Source organism: Cyberlindnera jadinii (genome assembly GCF_001661405.1).
Source record: "Cyberlindnera jadinii NRRL Y-1542 unplaced genomic scaffold CYBJAscaffold_2, whole genome shotgun sequence".
Classification (NCBI taxonomy): Eukaryota; Fungi; Ascomycota; class Saccharomycetes; order Phaffomycetales; family Wickerhamomycetaceae; genus Williopsis; species Williopsis jadinii.
In genome coordinates, this window is record NW_017963653.1 from 908896 (window position 1) to 925569 (window position 16674).

The following is a 16674-nucleotide window of genomic DNA, read 5'->3' on the forward strand; positions in this document are numbered from 1 at the left end:
CCAACAGAGATGATTCCGTGTACTGCGCGCTAGCAACGAATTACTAAGGAATATATTTGAAAACGTTGAGAGTAGCATATTTAAGCTTTGATTAGCTGGTGATTTATATTCCATTATGGGGAGTTCCCAATAAGTGGCAGATTATGTGCTGGGGATCAATGCGAAAAGTTATGATATTTTGATATACCGAACTGGAGCCGGCGCCTTAGCTATTGGTTGTATCTTGTTGGCTTATGCTCTTCCCAGCAAAAACACTCTTGGTATACAATACTTTTTTCCAAGTTCAGCACCCACAATCTATTGAGCAATAATAATTTCACGGAGACGTTGGGATATTTCTTCGTAGTTATGACACGGTGGTTCACTGTTAATTAGATGCTGTAGCAAAAAATTGTGATTGTTCTGCTTTACGGCGATTCCTGATTGCGCCTAACCATCCGGATCGTGAAGTTGTCGTGCAAAGCAACCTACTTTCTGACGCTTGTTGACCTAGCGAGGCAGCACCACTCTCACATTATTATGCATACACTCACATGCATATCGTATGCGGGTGTACATCATTAAGTCTTTATGCATATCTAACTTCCATCAATTATTAGCGCCATAGATGTGAGTTGAAAATTGCGCTTGTTAAAGTACATTTGTACATTCATATTGGACTTTACCTTGAATTCCCACTGACTACCCTAGTACAAAATGGTACAAATATTACAACCAAATCGGGTTCCAATAAAAGAACTTTATTAGAAATAAAGGCATTCGGAAACACCTTGTGTGTATCATTGCTCCACAGACGTATACAGCAATGGTATGTATTAGATATGAACAGCCCTTCATTTGTAATTATGTTATAACATCTGAGACCTCAGTTGAAAGCTTTTAGTACGGTGATAAAACAAGGATATTATGAGATTCACAGCCCACACAGCGCTGGTAAGACACCTCATATCATAACATCTGGTTGTTGAATAACAAAAATACACTCATTGAATTGTTGGCTTTTGATATGGCGGTATCCTTCCGACAGTTGGGTACATCGGCAACCAAATTTAGTTTGGGTATCTATAAATTCAGCTGTACGAGGTGAATTCATGAATTGGGTAAAATTAAACATCTTGGTTTCACTTTTCGAATAATATATGCGTGATAATCCATACTGATTGACTCCTATCTTTGTTCACTGTTACTAATCTCTTGATTAATATTTCCCTATATATCTGTAAAATTAATAGGTCATATCTTCCTCAAATTGTTATGTTTGAGTTCGAACATTGTTAATGAACAGATGTTAAATAAATGAACATATTGTTGTTATACATGAGTGTCATAATCTTGGTTTCCAATCAAGCCAGAAATTTCTGAATATAGAGGATATAGTCGTTCATTGTTGGTATAGGTCTCTTCGTCAAGTTAGTTTTAGCATCAGGAAGCAAGAAGGCAGAGGCATGCAGTTGATCATGTGGTTTCCAATACAATCAAAGGATAGCCACAATAAGAAACACAAGCACTATGAATTATTACAGGTACTATACATTTTCCGCCTGCCCCCCCCCCCCCGCGCCAGCACCTAAGTGCTCTGATCAGGGAGGTATTTTCATGCCTTATACTATGGTCTGTGGGTATTCTAAAATTTGTGTTAGACACAGATCAGGATGAAAAAACAAGCAATTTAAGTTTGGGGCTGAAAATGAGAAGAAAGTTGTTTTCCACACTGCCGTGAGGAAATAGATATCACCAAACATAATTGGGGCATTGAAAGGATTGGGAAAAGGCATACTCGTAAGAAGTCTGAGCTCACGCCTTCCTGTTCAGCGGAGAATGACATTTGATCATGAACCTCTGATATGTGCACTGATATTATGGTTAAATCTTGAGCTAATTATTATTAGTAGTGTCTACAAGGGCCTAGGCTCTCACCAACACTATTAATTTGTGGAATCGGGAACCTGTACAATTGTCCAAAACTCCAATTGTTCGCATGCTTTTTCGTAAATTTCTTTTTATAGCCGAGAACTTGCATGGATTATTCAAGGTTTGTACGCAGTGTGCACCTTATGCAAGTACAGACGTACAGACGTACAGTCAAGCAGGAACTTCGACGCTTTTATGGAAGCGCTAAGCTCCCCGTTCACCGGTAAAATCCGATACACAGGTTCCAAGTTCAGTGCACTGGTCTTTCGAGTTCAGAATAATTCTGGGATGGATCATCTCTAACTCAAAAGCCATAACAGCAAGGAATATACCCCACTCCTTTTGCCTGATCAATTTGGCACCAAGACTCCTGAGAACGTGACAATGCACAAGCTGTAGAGTTGGCATGCGAAGTTGAAAGCCTGTGATTCTGTCGTGAACTTTAGGTGGTCAAAATGTGTAGCATATATAATCCAATGATTATATTTATAAGACACATGTGATGTAAAATATTTCACATCAATGCAGTTGGAAGTTACTCAAGGTTGTGGTCGATACCAAGCGCTAGGGCGAGGAGTGTACTACTATGTTAGAGGTACATTGCTGTACAAATACGCTGTAAACATATGTGCGTTGTGATGGTTTGAGAACTTGCGTGTGAACTGTACAACTTTGTAAACTTCAATCTTGACTCGTAACGACAGAGAAGTAGTGAAGAAGGTTAAAATAAATAGTTAAGGTTGAATTTCTCGAACCAGTAAAGGTTCTTTTGTAATCTTTTAGGTCACCGATATAAACTCAAAAGTCGCACTTGACCATTATCCCGCAAAGTTCTTGTACAGGATTAATCGTTGCTTGATTTGTGTGTGGTTGGGTGAGGAGGGGAAATCTGAGTTTATATGTACTCACACCAATCAGCCAGTTTAGCCAAACCATTGGTGCCCAAAGCAGACGTTGACCTTCCAGTGTTATCCTTATCTCAAACTCTGGGCCCAAGTTCCATATGACACCACGCCTGTCCAGAATAGACCTTACTGCTTGAGGATCTATGGCTGTCCAATCCATATATCGTTTTAATTGGACTATCGAGGGGTGTAAAACATACGAAAACGGTTCTAGGTAAACTTTACGTTGGAACGATGGTGATGGTTAATTCTCCAAGAGTTGTATACTATGAAATGAACAAAGACAGTCATCATGGGTGTACCAAATTGGAAAACACGTGCTGTTGATGACCCCATTTAGCGATCGAATTGTTAATTCTTGTGATAACTGTATATGTTGAAAACAGAAGAAACAGACGCTGTAAATCCAATACAGGTGAAATGGTCCTATAATGAATCTATTACTGACATCATACCTGGTTTATTTGTTCAACCGTCGCACAGCTCTAATCAGGAAAGACTGGTGTGGAGAGTGAATCATAAGATGACTACAATGATGAATAACCTTGAAGAATTCACACCCTCAACAACCTTAGATCACATGAGTAAAGGTTTAGCAATGCAATGAACGACCTCCTTAATGAAAGATGCGTTTAATTTAAATATTTAGTAATATTTTGTTAATTCCAACCTTGTCCACTGTAGATATCAGCAAGATGTAACAGTTAATTCGCAAAAATGCCTTCCTGTTCTTGTTCCAAAATTTACATATAGCAATACCTGGAGCAGCTGTTCCAAGTTAACTGGTTACCAATTTTGGCAGATCAAAGCGCTGAACGCTGTTAATTTTTCAGACAAGAAGTTAATATTGAAGCAGGTTTGAGAACTTCCCATTAGAGCCTTGAAACATGCGATTTCCAAATTGCAATTATAATAGCTTACCGCAGCTCAGGTGACACGCTGTATCAAGAAAATCAAAACTTTGAAGCCTCTAACTTTAGGCATTAACATTACTCTTCATACTTGTATGCAAGCATGTGTTGTTTGCGTAGTTTAGCTGGAGGTGGTTCGGTTTTCGGACTTTAGGCACTAATTGCTCTCTTAAAAGTTGCAACTAATGTACTTTTAGGTATTCGTATGTCACAGATGACTCAACCAAAATTCTGGCCGCATGTACTTACATATACATACACTTTCTATTTCGTGAAATCATAGACAGATGCTTGCATCTGCATTGTAAGATCTGCAACAGCTATCGCATAACAATGCATGAGATATAGTCTTCAGAGTTCTTTGCCGCTTGAACTGTGATATGAACGTTTGACCTTTTTATCTTTCAAGTTTGGACCTTCTAGAGAATGCATATACAAACCACGGACCAGGCTGGTTAGGGTTACACAAGTTCTTCGTGACCATTGAATTTTAGAGGTTGCTCAAGCTCAGATTTATTTTGATGAATTAATGTTTGCGAATCGAAGCCAGATTATTTTTCTTTCTTTTTCTTTTTTTTTTGCGCTCTTCGCACGGATACTGATTCCATTACCCCTTATGTGTGCGGAATGTTGTGGAAGCCTATCTGAATAAACCTCCGCTCTTGTGATTCAGATGGTCTGTTGAAGTTTGGAAACCGCCCAATTCGTGTCCTGAGTACTCTTCACCTCTTGAGTTCGAGTTCATAATCAGTCCAAGAGAACTCTTCGTAGTGGCAAGTGAACTCGTTCTCCCCAATTAGACAGGTTAATTAGAGCAGTGTCATGAAACAGCCTTCCGCAATAGACTCTACAGTTAGCGACCAGATGCCGAATGCGGCTAGAATAACTAATGAGCAATGACAATTTCGAATAAAAGGTGTAGACTTTTTCAACTCTATGACCAGTGATTTTGATTTTGATTCTGTTTAGTTTGAAACGACCCGGACTCAAATCTGAGCTGCATATGGACTTCATAGTTGTTTATCCAGTTACTACAGAATCCAGATATAAATTGTTATGAATTATGAATGAATCATTATATCGCAACTTTTCAGCATTCTCCACAAACTCCTAACCTCCTCTAACCATTCGAGTTCCAATATTTTCTCTCTGACGTACTATGTTGGTAGAAGCGACGTGCTGAAGAAATTCCAAGAAAGGATGGGTTAAGTTTTTAATGAATGATCATTGATCACTATTCGGCAGTTGTTTTGTTCCAATGACTATCACGGGCATTGACAGTGTTATGCCTTGATTAGGATGAAAGGCCAAGGGTTTGCAAAATGGGTTTCTTTTCGACGTTAAGTGGAATAATTGCTCGATATAGCTGATCAATATTCACTTATAACATGTCGAGAATCAAGATGTTTCGCTTTGGAGATGGATTCAAAGGACAACGAACAGTTTCTCTTCAGAAATAACGATGTCAAGAAACAGCCACAACAGATCACAAGAAAAATCTATCGTCGTGAGTTAGAGATTCAAATAGCTGGTTAAAAGAGAGCTGATACCTCAAAAGACATAGTCGAGTCGGTGAGGGCAACTATGGGAATCAACGAAATGAGTATCACAAATTTCTCCCTCTATCAAACAGCTATGTAAAGTTTCTCACAGACTATATAAGGAAGTTGCTTGCATAGTTTAAGAGCTGGAGAGTTGATTCACCAAGAGAAAGTGGATATTGACACCCTCATAGAGAACTAAATTACAGTCATGTCAAGCTCATGAGTGAAAACAAAACCAGGTACATCTGCTGAATTTCGTATTTCGTTGTTTCTGCTCTATCTCAATGTAACTTCACTCTCTTCTTAGGTCGAATGGAGCACATTATGCTTTTACAGTCGAAACGCATTGTTCATATATAGCATCAACCAGTGTATATGTAAAATCAACCAGTGTATATGTAAAGTCAACCAAAGTTAAGCAAAACTTTACAGACAGAAACGTGGTAAAAGTACGCGCAGAGTGTAAATCAATGATTAATGCAGTTATAACTCATTCTTCGTCATCCTACATTGATGATCAACACGATGTTGCTTTTTTACTCAATTCTCACTTGTTAGAACTCTTGGAGGGGCATTCTGGTTTAGTGTCAAAAGTGTCAATCCAGATTCAGCTTTTAGATGACTATAATTATGAAGCCAACGGATATTCAAGGTAAAACAATTTGGAGTTGAAACATTGTTCTCAGAGCAATTATTCATGTGTGTGTGTTTCTCAAGAGTTACACTATTGTTGAGACGCATGGTATTAATCTTGCAGTTTTAATATACCCTCTTGTCGTTATTCTAATGACAGTTCATTTCTTCAAACTCACCTTTATTTTGAAGTACCTGAAAAAAGCTGCCAAATATTATACCCCTACCACTTCTCCCTTACAGCACAATTAGTGGATCTCCATAGTTATAGCCAGTGGAGGCAAATGTCTAGACAATTCAAATGTTCTTTCTTGGTTAAGAACCATGCAAGGAGAGATCAACGTGGGGGATTCACGCTTGTATTTGTACGATCTAAGAAGCCTGTGATGCCACCAAGAGCGTCATGAGGATGCCATTAGCATATCTAACGGTTCATTTGTGGAGCTTCTGTCTAGATGGCGTACGCTGAAGCCCGACTTCGGTGACTTTGATGCCATTGGTCAATCCTTGTTTCACCTGCTGATATCCTTTCTTGTTGTCTAAAGTTGTTCAATGAGGAATGTAAGACGTCATTAAACGAAGATTGCACAATAAGCAGGCACATTACCAATCACCTATTCCACCAGGTTTTCTACATATCATTGGCTGACGCTGAATGTATCACATTGACTTTACAGTATAAGTTCATTGTGCATATGACTTGCCCAAGATAATCCAACTAAACCCCCATGCTTCATAGCCTTTATTTTAGATAGCTGTTGTAGTTAGTAAAGAAGTAGATGTAATCCGGTACACGACACACAGGTGGTGTCTGGATGTATCCTCATCGCCCAGCTGGTGTGATTGTCTCCACGATGCTTGTTTACTTCTCCGTACTGTTTGGTATGGTTATTGGAGAAGCGGAAGAACATTGACGTGGAAAATGGCTCTCGAGTCTCTTATACCAAAGTTCAGGTTCTCACGAATCCTCAACTCCAACGCCAATTCGAAATCTGTTGCGCTTTTAGGAACTGTCGAAGGACACGGCGAGGACCAGGCAATCTTACTATTAGAGAAGTCACTCTTTAATCTTTCCACTTTTGACTCACTATCCTCTCAAATCGATCAGGTTCTGACGAGTGCAGAGAACGATATATATCAATGGGGTACCGGTACTTTGTACTCTGATGTGCAGCAGTCTCCAGATATTAAGATATCTTTGATCTTCCCAGCAACGGAGACGCATATCAAGAAACACGAGACACAACAGTTCCACATGGTTGAAGAGACTCCAGAGCTTTATAGGAAATTAGTTGTCCCATACATTAACTCTATGAAGGGAGATCGACTTCAATGGGTTAGAAATATCCTGTTTGACGGTGCAGAAGCTGAAAGAGTTGTCTTCAAATCCGAAGGGGAAGAGGGCTTTGTGATTCTCCCAGATTTGAAATGGGACGAGGTTAACATAGAACAGTTATACCTCGTGCTTATTGTAAACAGAGAGGACATTGCCAGTATCAGAGATCTCAACTCCTCTCATATTGAATATTTAACGGCCTTAAGAGAGAGGGCATTGAATGCCGTTTCAATGAAGTACAGTATTGCCAAGGATCAGCTGAGGCTCTTTGTACATTACCAACCAAGTTATTACCACTTCCATATCCATATTGTGAATGTCCAGCACTCTGGGCTCGGTGGCGGCGTCTCTGCTGGGAAGGCCATTCTCTTGGAAGATATCATTGATCAACTACAATGGTTGGGAGAGGAAGGATTTGAAAAGAGAACTCTTACTTATTCCCTCGGGGAGAACACAAAGCTATGGGCATTGCTAAAGGATGCTATATAGAGAGTGTATATGTATACCCCGTATTTGACTGAATTTTGTCTAAAGAATTAACACGTGTAGATCTTGTAGGTCTTCTATACTGATAGACTTTTTTTTTAGGTGGAGGACTTTGTCATGTTCATCAATTATGACACAGGCTCAATCGACAATCAACCAGTTCAATGCCAAGGAAGAGAGAATTACTCGGATTTGATTCTTCAGACTCAGATACCGGAGACAGTGAGCCCGAGTTGAAGAGGTCTCGCAAGACCAAAGTGGTGTTTAAACCCTTAACACTTGGAGAGGAAGAGAGCACCACTGGCGATGAACTTGACAAGTGCCATCGACAGGTGGACTACCTAACAATGTCCATTGAAGATGATGAATCTAAGAAGCCAGATAAGCCCAGAGAGAATACTACCATGTCTCATGTCGAGAGAACCCTTGAGAATCTCAGGAGACCGTTGTTTGGTCAAATAGTCGATGATCAGGGAGAGCACCAGGTTATAAGGCCCATTGCTACTAAGTCAAGGGGGTTATCTATCATGGAGAAGATGGGGTTCAAAGTAGGCGATGCCTTAGGGAAAGACCCTCAGGATGATACTGCTTTAAGAGAGCCTATTGCTGTATCTTCAAAGACTGACAGGGAAGGTATACGTGATGGATTGAGGAAGGGAGACGTTGATAAAGCGTTGTCTCCAGGCATCACGCTGGAAGACGAGAAGAGTTTTCAAAAGAGGCTTCAGCATGACCGGGATCAACAGCACAAGCACAGACTCGTCGAGAAGCTGCAAAGACTGTGCTACGAGTTGGTTGACGGTGAGACTGATATCTACAAGGCCAAAGCGCGTGACCTCAACGTTATGTGGAGAGGTTACGTGGTGGATGTCCAGCGCAGGAAGAAGACCAAGGACACCATTGACACTGAAGAACACCATGGAGAAGCTGGTGAGTACGACGAGGATGACACCGCCCAGATTGATACAGAGTTACAGCTCTTTGACGAGGAACCCCTGGATACGAAGCTCAGCAAGTTGAGCCGCCACCTGAGAGCCAACTTCAACTACTGTTTTTGGTGTGGCGTACAATACGACAGTCCAGAGGACTTGTTCGCAAACTGTCCCGGCGAATGTGAGTCAGATCACGTCTAGAGGCATCTGAATATAACAATTCCATGATTTGTAGTTACAGCTCTTCTCTTTGTAGATGTTGTTGTTGTTGTTGTTGTTGTGGTTTGTTGATGTTGCGTGTTTTGAAAATTCGGACGGGCTTAACGCTTTGTTCCAGGTGCTAAAACTTCACCAACCTTGGGCGGCTCAGTTGACCATCAATGTCTCGCTATCACCAAATGCCTCGTCCAGTATCAAGCTCGAATATCTCTGCGCTGAGGCTGGGGACTCCTGAAGTGTCGGCAACGGTGAGGGAGCGGAGGGTTGCCCAGCTGCCGATTTCTCAGAATCTCGACGAGTTTGAAGTGACGCTCCAATCGTTGCTGACGTCGATATCGAGATACTCGCCGTCGGTATCTGATGCTGAGAAGCTGTTAGAGATTGAGAGCCGGCTGACCGTGTCGTTGGATAACATCATTGCCCATCAGAGAGCAGGCCTTGACATTGATTCGCTAGAACAGCAAAGTTCCATTTTGGACAGCAACTGTCGGGAGATCATCATTGGCCTGAGTGATTGCAGAAAGAAGTTGATGGCACTTCCAAGCTTGGAGAGGGTTCAGAATGAGAAGAAAAGCATGTACGATGAACAGATAAAGGCTGAAGATTTACTCTCGTACGCAATGAAACTGGCAAAGTTCACCACTGCGCCTGCTACTTTTGATTCTGGGGCCATTGGCCCAAATAACTTCATATGGCCAGCAGAGGATTCTCTTAGAAGAGGGATGCTCGCAATAGCCTCGTTGAATGAGGATGAGCTCCTGGGAATCAAACCAGATGTTTCTAAAGATGGGGAGAACAATAAGGGCGAGGAAGATGAATCCACTCAAAATAGACGTGGTTCATTTGGTGCATACGGAGGCAATGACGACGGTGATGATGGTGCCAACGTCATTGAGGATCTGGACTTGTTCGATATGGATGATTGATAAAGATAATAATAATAATAATAATAGTATTGAGATATTGCTTCCGTATATACAAGTTAACATTTCAACTGCTTTCTCCCTTGTAATGATCGCCAAACATCTCAGATGGATGGTTGTAGATGTCTGTTCCAGTACCAATTTCACAATCAAATGGCAACTGCTTAGAGAATAGCTCACCAGACTTAAGATGTGACGAGACCACATCAGCAAGACCTTCGATAAAGATTGGCGAGTCGTTGAGGGAATCGGCCCTTTTAATCTTATCGGGGAAATCAGAGTCACTCTTCAATTCGATATCAATCTCGTGAAGAGTCTCGATGTGGTCGCTTGTGAAAGCGATAGGAACAATGATGATTCCAGCAGCTTTCTCTTCGATTCTCTTGGTGAAAACAGCAGTCTGGGCACCCAACCAAGGCTTAGGGCCAACCTGTGATTGGTACAGCACACGATAAGGATTGCTGAACCCGAGTTCCTCCATCACTGCGTACGAAGTAGCACCAACTTCAGCAGGGTAAGCATCACCGTTGTTAATGACGTCCATAGGCAAGGAATGAGCAGAGAATAGGATCTTGACATCGCCTCTCACATCTTCCGGGAACTCAGCCAACTTATCCCTAATGTTCTTTGCAAATGCCTTCACCAGGCCTGGATGTGTTGGCCAACGATCAATGGCAGTCCATTCAATCTTTCTCTCGGGATCGTGGATTTGAGTCTGTCTCCAGAGCTCATTGAAGGTCGACCCAGTGGTGGAATAACTGAACTGTGGGTATTGTGAGAACGCAATAGCCCTTGTCATCCCATCCTTGTGCAATTGCTGGATGGTCTCTTCCGTGTACGGATGAGCATAACGGAAGGCAACGTAAGGCTTGTGAGGAGCAGTCTCAGGGTTCGTCTTGTCAAGGATCTTACAAGCTTCCTGGGCCTGGTACTTCGACCATTTCAAGATTGGAGATCCGCCCCCAATCTCGGAGTAGTACTTCTCAATCTTTGGCGTACGTCTACTCGTGATGAACTTCGCTAACCATGGCTGGAAGCTACCGACTCCGAGATTGATCAAATCTTTATCAGAGAACAACCTGTACAGGAAGTCGCCAACCTCTGGGATGGTTGAAGGACCTCCCATGTTCATCAGCACAACCGCAGTTCCCTTATGATCTCGCTTGCGAGACGTGGAAGAAGAGCTGAACTGTCTTCTTCCGATACCAGCGATTCTAGACACAACCATTGCCTTTCACAGTTTCAAACAACGACGACAACAGCAGCAAGAACAACAACAACAATGGTTGAAAGGGAGGAAAGAAACATCACTTAAAAATAGTGGAAAGTCCGATATGATGGGCAACATCGTATAGGTACGTGCGCCAACCAGGCATCTCAGGCCGAACAATCTTTATATGCCCGGTGAAGTTCACGAGCTCTCAAAAGGCGTGAAATTTATACGAAGCCGTCACTCAACTGTCGAGAAAACACCCAGATTGCCTTGACTTTGCTGCCAGTGATTGATCACGCCATGGTTCAATTCGTTGCTAATAAGATTGCAGAATGGTCGCTGTCAACAGGTGTTGATGAGGCGACGCTGAAATTGGCGATTTGCTTGTTTGCTTCGTTTCCTCTCAACGCCATCTTGAAGAGGTTCCCAGATCGGGACGTTACGTTGAAGAACTGCTATGTCGTGACGATCTCCATGATTTACCTGTTTGTGATCTGTGACCTGTATAGCGGGTTCCGTACGCTGTTTATCAGTTCTTGCTTCACCTTCTTCATCACCCGTTATTTGAATTCTAACCTGATGCCTCTGATCAACTTCACGTTCGTCATGGGTCATCTTGCACTGAACCATCTGTCCTTACAATTTTTCCAAGACTACGACTCCACTAAGATCGACATCACAGGTGCTCAGATGGTGCTTGTGATGAAACTTTCTGCATTCGGTTGGAACGTTCATGACGGAAGACAACCAGAGTCTGAATTAACACCGGCTCAGAAGTACAGAGCTGTTAAGGAGCATCCTTCGTTTCTAAGCTTTATGAGTTTTGCCTTCTTCTATCCTTCGTTGCTAACCGGTCCTTCTTTCGAATTCGTCGATTATCAACAATGGCTGAACTCAGAAATGTTCTCCGACTTACCGGAAAGTAAGAAGCCAGGTAAGAAGAGGAAAAGAGCAATTCCAAAGTCAGGTAAAGTTGCCTTCTACAGAGTCTGTCAAGCAATTGGATGGCTTCTAATCTGGCAAAAGTCCAATGGCTATGTTCAGATGTCCTACTTGTTTGAGAAGGATTTCTTGTCGCAGAATTTTGTCTCTAAAGTTTGGTATCTGTACGTGCTCGGATTCTCCTACAGATTGAAATACTACGCTGCCTGGACCATCTCTGAAGCATCATGTATCGTCTGTGGGTTGGGCTACAACGGATATGACCATGAGACAAAGACAATCTTATGGAATAGAGTACAGAATATCGACATTTGGGGAGTTGAATCCGCTCAAAATATACACGTTGTGCTTTCAGCATGGAACCAGAACACGAACAAATGGTTGAAAAATTATGTCTATCTAAGAACCGTTAAAAAGGGTAAGAAACCAGGGTTTAGAAGCACGCTGGCTACTTTCCTCACTTCTGCATTCTGGCATGGCACGAGACCAGGTTATTACTTGGCCTTTGCCACGGGTGCCATCGTTCAAACTTGTAACAGAATGTATAGACGTAACTTGAGACCAATGTTCCTTGAAGCCGATGGAATCACTCCAAAGGAAAACAAATTCTGGTATGATGTTGCATCCTACATTGCTACACAGGCTGCGCTGTCTTATATGGTTCAACCGTTTATGATCCTCGACTTTAAGAAATCCCTTTACGTCTGGGGCACCGTCTATTACTATGTCCACATCATTATGGCTTTGACAATTTTTGCATTTGCAGGACCTTTCAAGATGCAAATCAAAGCTTACTTACAGAAGCATGTTCCTGTGCAGAAGGAATCAGTGACTCAAATCATCAAGGAAAAGGCAGAGAACGAATCTCAAGATGACGTCCACCTGGGTATTCCGGAGGCTAACTTTGATGATCCTGACTTCGTGAACAAACTTGCAAAGGAGCTCGAAGATATCAAACAGGATATGAAGGATTGGCAAGACTGCAATGGTCCTGAACTTGAAGAGGAGAACTTGAGAAGGGCCTTTGCTAAGCTGTCTGCTGACCTTGAAGACTTCAAGAAAGAAGCAAAAGCAGATATTGAAAGACGCCGTGCAGCTAGGGAGGAGAACAAGGGAAAGAAAACAAAATAAATTGTACATATCTAACATGAGTCAACATTCATTCACTAATTTCTGGCCGAAACCATTGTGTATCCAGCTTCTAAAGCTTGGGTTACTTGATCGTTCTTGACAGGAAGTGCATTCAAAACAAACGCAACATCGTTCCACTGTTGTTCATTCTCAACTTTGGACAATCTCTGTAATAATTTTTCACTGAGTTGCTTTTGATGTCTCTCCTTTTCAATGAAGGAAAGCAAGAACTTGAGAATGTGCTTCATGGAATCCTTCTCCAAGTTCTTATCATTTGACAATCCACTGAAAATATCAATGAATCCATTATATATGGCATTGTCCTTACCTGCTAGTTCGGTAAAGAATAATCTACACATATCACTTATACCTTGATCCGGATCCTCAAGGCACAACGCCATTTGTGAAAGTTGACCCTTAACTTTAACCTGGCCAGCTAAAATCAAGAAAGTGATGGTCATCAAACATGTACGTTTAACCATCAAATCCTCATCATGTAGACGACGATACAAGAAGTCGGTGTTCTCATCCACAAGGTTGTTAAAACAAACAGCCATATCACCAAGACCCAAAACGGCATTCGAGCGGATTACTGGATCATCAGACTTCTCCATGATGGTAATCAAGAGGGCCAAGTTATCTTCACAATATTTGGAAGAAACACACATCAATTTTTCCAAGCATAAGACAGCGGATCGTTGGAGAATCTTGTTGTCGTATTTCAAATTGTTCAGGCAGATTTCCCTAACCATGGGCCCAAATCTCATCAAGAGCGAATGTTCACCGTATAGTAATTCTTTCTCCTTGATGAATGTAATAGCATCGGCAAAGTCATCTTCCGATGTACCTCCTATCATTTCAAGCTCATTGGTATTAGAGTTCTTCTCGTCTGACTTGGTGATCTCAGCCTCAATCTTCTTCCTTTTGAACTGCGTTTCGAGTGCCTCCAAGTGTACAATAACCTTGATAGCCACATGTCCAACAATGAACAAAAGCTGTGAAAGGGAAACCAATTGGGATTGGTTTTCGTTGTGAGCACTAAATGTCATACGTGTCTTCTCCTTTATAATTTGGGTAGAAACTTCTTCCGGATGATGAGAGAGTGTAAATATTGCGTTGATAGCCGGTTCAGCAACGCTATAATATTCACTATTGGCATTGTACTCAACAAGAAGAGAGCCAAGTCTCTTAACAACCTCCTCTTCTCTTGGGATTTTGAATGTACTCTGCTTATCGCCTTGTACAACAGCACGATTCAATGCTATACAGGAATATTTGGCCAATAAGAGGTCCTGTTTACCTTTTTCTCCGAGACCAATGGATAACAAAGAATCAAGACCACGAAGTGAAATTTCATGGTCAGATAATGCAAGCATACCCAATACTATTATAGCGCCACGACGTTGCTTTTTAGAGAATGTTTCATTCTGGAAAGCATAAATCTGCCATAGAACTTTAACCACTGCTTCATTGATGAGGGAAGATTCGTACATCATACAGAGTAACTTTTCCAAAGATACAAGTTCGGGAACACTAGCATTGTACGTCAAAGATATCAAGTTTTTAGCTATCAAAGCGGCAGCTTCAACCTCTGATGCATCATCTGGTGCCAATAAGAACAAATTCTTGTAGCACTCCACTAGATGTGTTGCAACGTTTGTTCCCTCATCATTGTTACTTTTCATCCATACCAGGTGGAGCATCTTACGTATACCAGTATTGATTGTTTCAACCGCATAAGCATCTGCAAGTACGAAGAAGTCCATTGTTTCGATAACTTCGTTCTTGTTCTTAGAGTAAAGTAGTTGAGAAGCCACAGTGACACCCCTATGAAGAAGTTCAATGAATTCAATAGCGTCATTGTAGTATTGAATCGTCAATTTAACTTTGAAGATTGCATTTGAATCGCTTTCCTTTTCAATTCTTGAGGGAAGTTCTGAAAGCTCATCATCTCCATTTTCTGATTCCAATTCCAAATTCTTTTCAATTACGTCATCTGCCGTTTCCTGGGGTTCAAGTTGCTCGAGCTCTTTTTCCGCTTCTTCAAGTCTCTTTTTCCATGTAGATAACTTGAGCTGTGTTCCATGTAAGGCACCAAATGGATGCGTCAATATGAGTCTCGACATTAATCTGACAGCATTTCTTCTAACCAAAGAACTCTTATCCTCCAAACTTCGAACTGCAAGTTGTAAGAACATTTGACGGTGTTTAGTGAATTTTGCATCAGCATCGCATAGCTTTAACAAGGACTGTACAGCTTTCGTTCTGACATATGGGTTTTGATCCAAGAACCTCTCCACGAGGAGATCTAACAATGCAGAAACAGAATTTTTATGACGTTCCAGCTCATCCTCATCTTTACTAATTTCAACAACAATATTACCACATGATTCGACAACAGCACAGCGTAATGTGTAAGAAGTGTTGTTTAACAGTTGTGAAACTAGAGTCATCTGCTTAAGTAACACACGAGGTACAAGTTCAGAGACTTTCACAATAAAGAGCGATATCTGTTTCGGTCCATTGTTGTCATTAGCATTGAACTCCTTGTTACTGACTTCTCTCAAGACATCTTCTGTTAGCTGCGGATAGTCATACTGATCATTCAGTATTTGTAAGAGCTCAGCCATGACAGAATTCAAATGGCCAAAATATGTCAAATTTTGTATGATTGCACTTTGAGCAGCTGACGCGTGTCCATGGAACTTCACAGCCATGGATATGACTTTGAACATGTACATCTTAAGTCCAACAACTTTAATTCTTGGTTCGCTCTCCATCAAGACATAAATTGGTCTTGTAAACGCGCCGATAAACAAGTCCTTTTCCGGTGTGGTGACAAATAGCTTTGAAAGGTGTAGCTTCAAGCAGGTACACACAGATTCCATTAATGTCTCTAAATGGGTACAGTTGGCCTTGAAGCTTTCCAATGCACCAGCTGTAACCCTTTTCGTTATGGAATTAGTAGCAATAGGTTCTAGTCCCAAATGAGTGAAGAGACAGTGTACGAGGTACGAATATGCCTCCAAGAGTTGTTTCTGTGAGCTAAACGCATCTGTTTGGCCACTTTCAATCACCGCTGCCGCATTATCACATTGATTGTGTAAGCATGACGCTATGATCTGTACCAATTTGCCTTGTTGTTTCTTACTCAAGGTGGGATAAGCCAATACCAGTTCCTCTAACGATTCCCAAATATTTGTGTCCACTATCGACTCTGATGATCCGCCTAGGGCTGCTTCGACTTCATTGAATAAGTTCGATGGATCAGAGCATGTGAATGAGCCTTGTTCCGCTTGTTGAAATGCAATAAGCGCTTCAGAAAGATTGAAATCCATGTGTTTGTGTGCTCTTAACCTCCAGCTATTATATTGTTTGTTTACTATTAAAGATTTGATGATTGTTTTTGTTTTTGTTTTTTTCCGCTTTTGTGTCCTCCTCTTCAAACTTTGTCGCCAACAAAACAAAAACAAATCGAGCATCCTAAGCGTTGTCATGGAAACCATAAAAACTTTAGGTTGATGTCTGGATGTAATGTTGTTGTGTGTTTTTTTGCTTTTTTTTGCTTTTTTGTTGGAGTTTTACCAT

General features: G+C 41.4%; 6 protein-coding genes across 6 annotated transcripts; 4 read left to right on the forward strand and 2 right to left on the reverse strand.

Annotated features, from left to right (window-relative positions):
* The first annotated feature begins 6803 nt into the window (after positions 1-6803).
* On the forward strand, positions 6804-7757 carry CYBJADRAFT_166256 (Non-essential hydrolase). Its single transcript, XM_020214419.1, has one exon. The coding sequence runs from the start codon at positions 6827-6829 to the stop codon at positions 7727-7729; it is 903 nt and encodes a 300-aa protein (XP_020072567.1). The 5' UTR covers positions 6804-6826; the 3' UTR covers positions 7730-7757.
* A 115-nt stretch (positions 7758-7872) lies between these two features.
* CMG1 (Cmg1p) lies at positions 7873-8902 on the forward strand. Its single transcript, XM_020214420.1, has one exon. The coding sequence runs from the start codon at positions 7891-7893 to the stop codon at positions 8857-8859; it is 969 nt and encodes a 322-aa protein (XP_020072568.1). The 5' UTR covers positions 7873-7890; the 3' UTR covers positions 8860-8902.
* An 86-nt stretch (positions 8903-8988) lies between these two features.
* MED4 (Med4p) lies at positions 8989-9884 on the forward strand. The gene has a single exon (XM_020214421.1). The coding sequence runs from the start codon at positions 9057-9059 to the stop codon at positions 9801-9803; it is 747 nt and encodes a 248-aa protein (XP_020072569.1). The 5' UTR covers positions 8989-9056; the 3' UTR covers positions 9804-9884.
* Positions 9868-10941, reverse strand: HEM15 (ferrochelatase HEM15; the record flags this gene model as incomplete). Its single annotated transcript, XM_020217061.1, has 1 exon — positions 9868-10941. Exon 1 carries the CDS (start codon positions 10930-10932, stop codon positions 9868-9870), a length of 1065 nt encoding a protein of 354 aa, XP_020072570.1. The 5' UTR covers positions 10933-10941.
* Positions 10942-11296: 355 nt separating this feature from the next.
* Positions 11297-13055, forward strand: ALE1 (lysophospholipid acyltransferase; the record flags this gene model as incomplete). The annotated part of the gene is made up of 2 exons (XM_020217311.1): positions 11297-12989; positions 13052-13055. Exons 1-2 carry the CDS (start codon positions 11314-11316, stop codon positions 13053-13055), a joined length of 1680 nt encoding a protein of 559 aa, XP_020072571.1. The 5' UTR covers positions 11297-11313.
* A 66-nt stretch (positions 13056-13121) lies between these two features.
* Positions 13122-16424, reverse strand: YCS4 (condensin subunit YCS4; the record flags this gene model as incomplete). Its single annotated transcript, XM_020216807.1, has 1 exon — positions 13122-16424. One exon carries the CDS (start codon positions 16422-16424, stop codon positions 13122-13124), a length of 3303 nt encoding a protein of 1100 aa, XP_020072572.1.
* Between the last annotated feature and the right edge of the window lie 250 nt (positions 16425-16674).

Excerpts from the sequence above, each read along its gene's own strand:
- CMG1 (XM_020214420.1), top strand. The coding sequence starts at position 7,891 with ATGCCAAGGAAGAGAGAATTACTCGGATTTGATTCTTCAGACTCAGAT.
- MED4 (XM_020214421.1), top strand. The coding sequence starts at position 9,057 with ATGCCTCGTCCAGTATCAAGCTCGAATATCTCTGCGCTGAGGCTGGGG.
- CYBJADRAFT_166256 (XM_020214419.1), top strand. The coding sequence starts at position 6,827 with ATGGCTCTCGAGTCTCTTATACCAAAGTTCAGGTTCTCACGAATCCTC.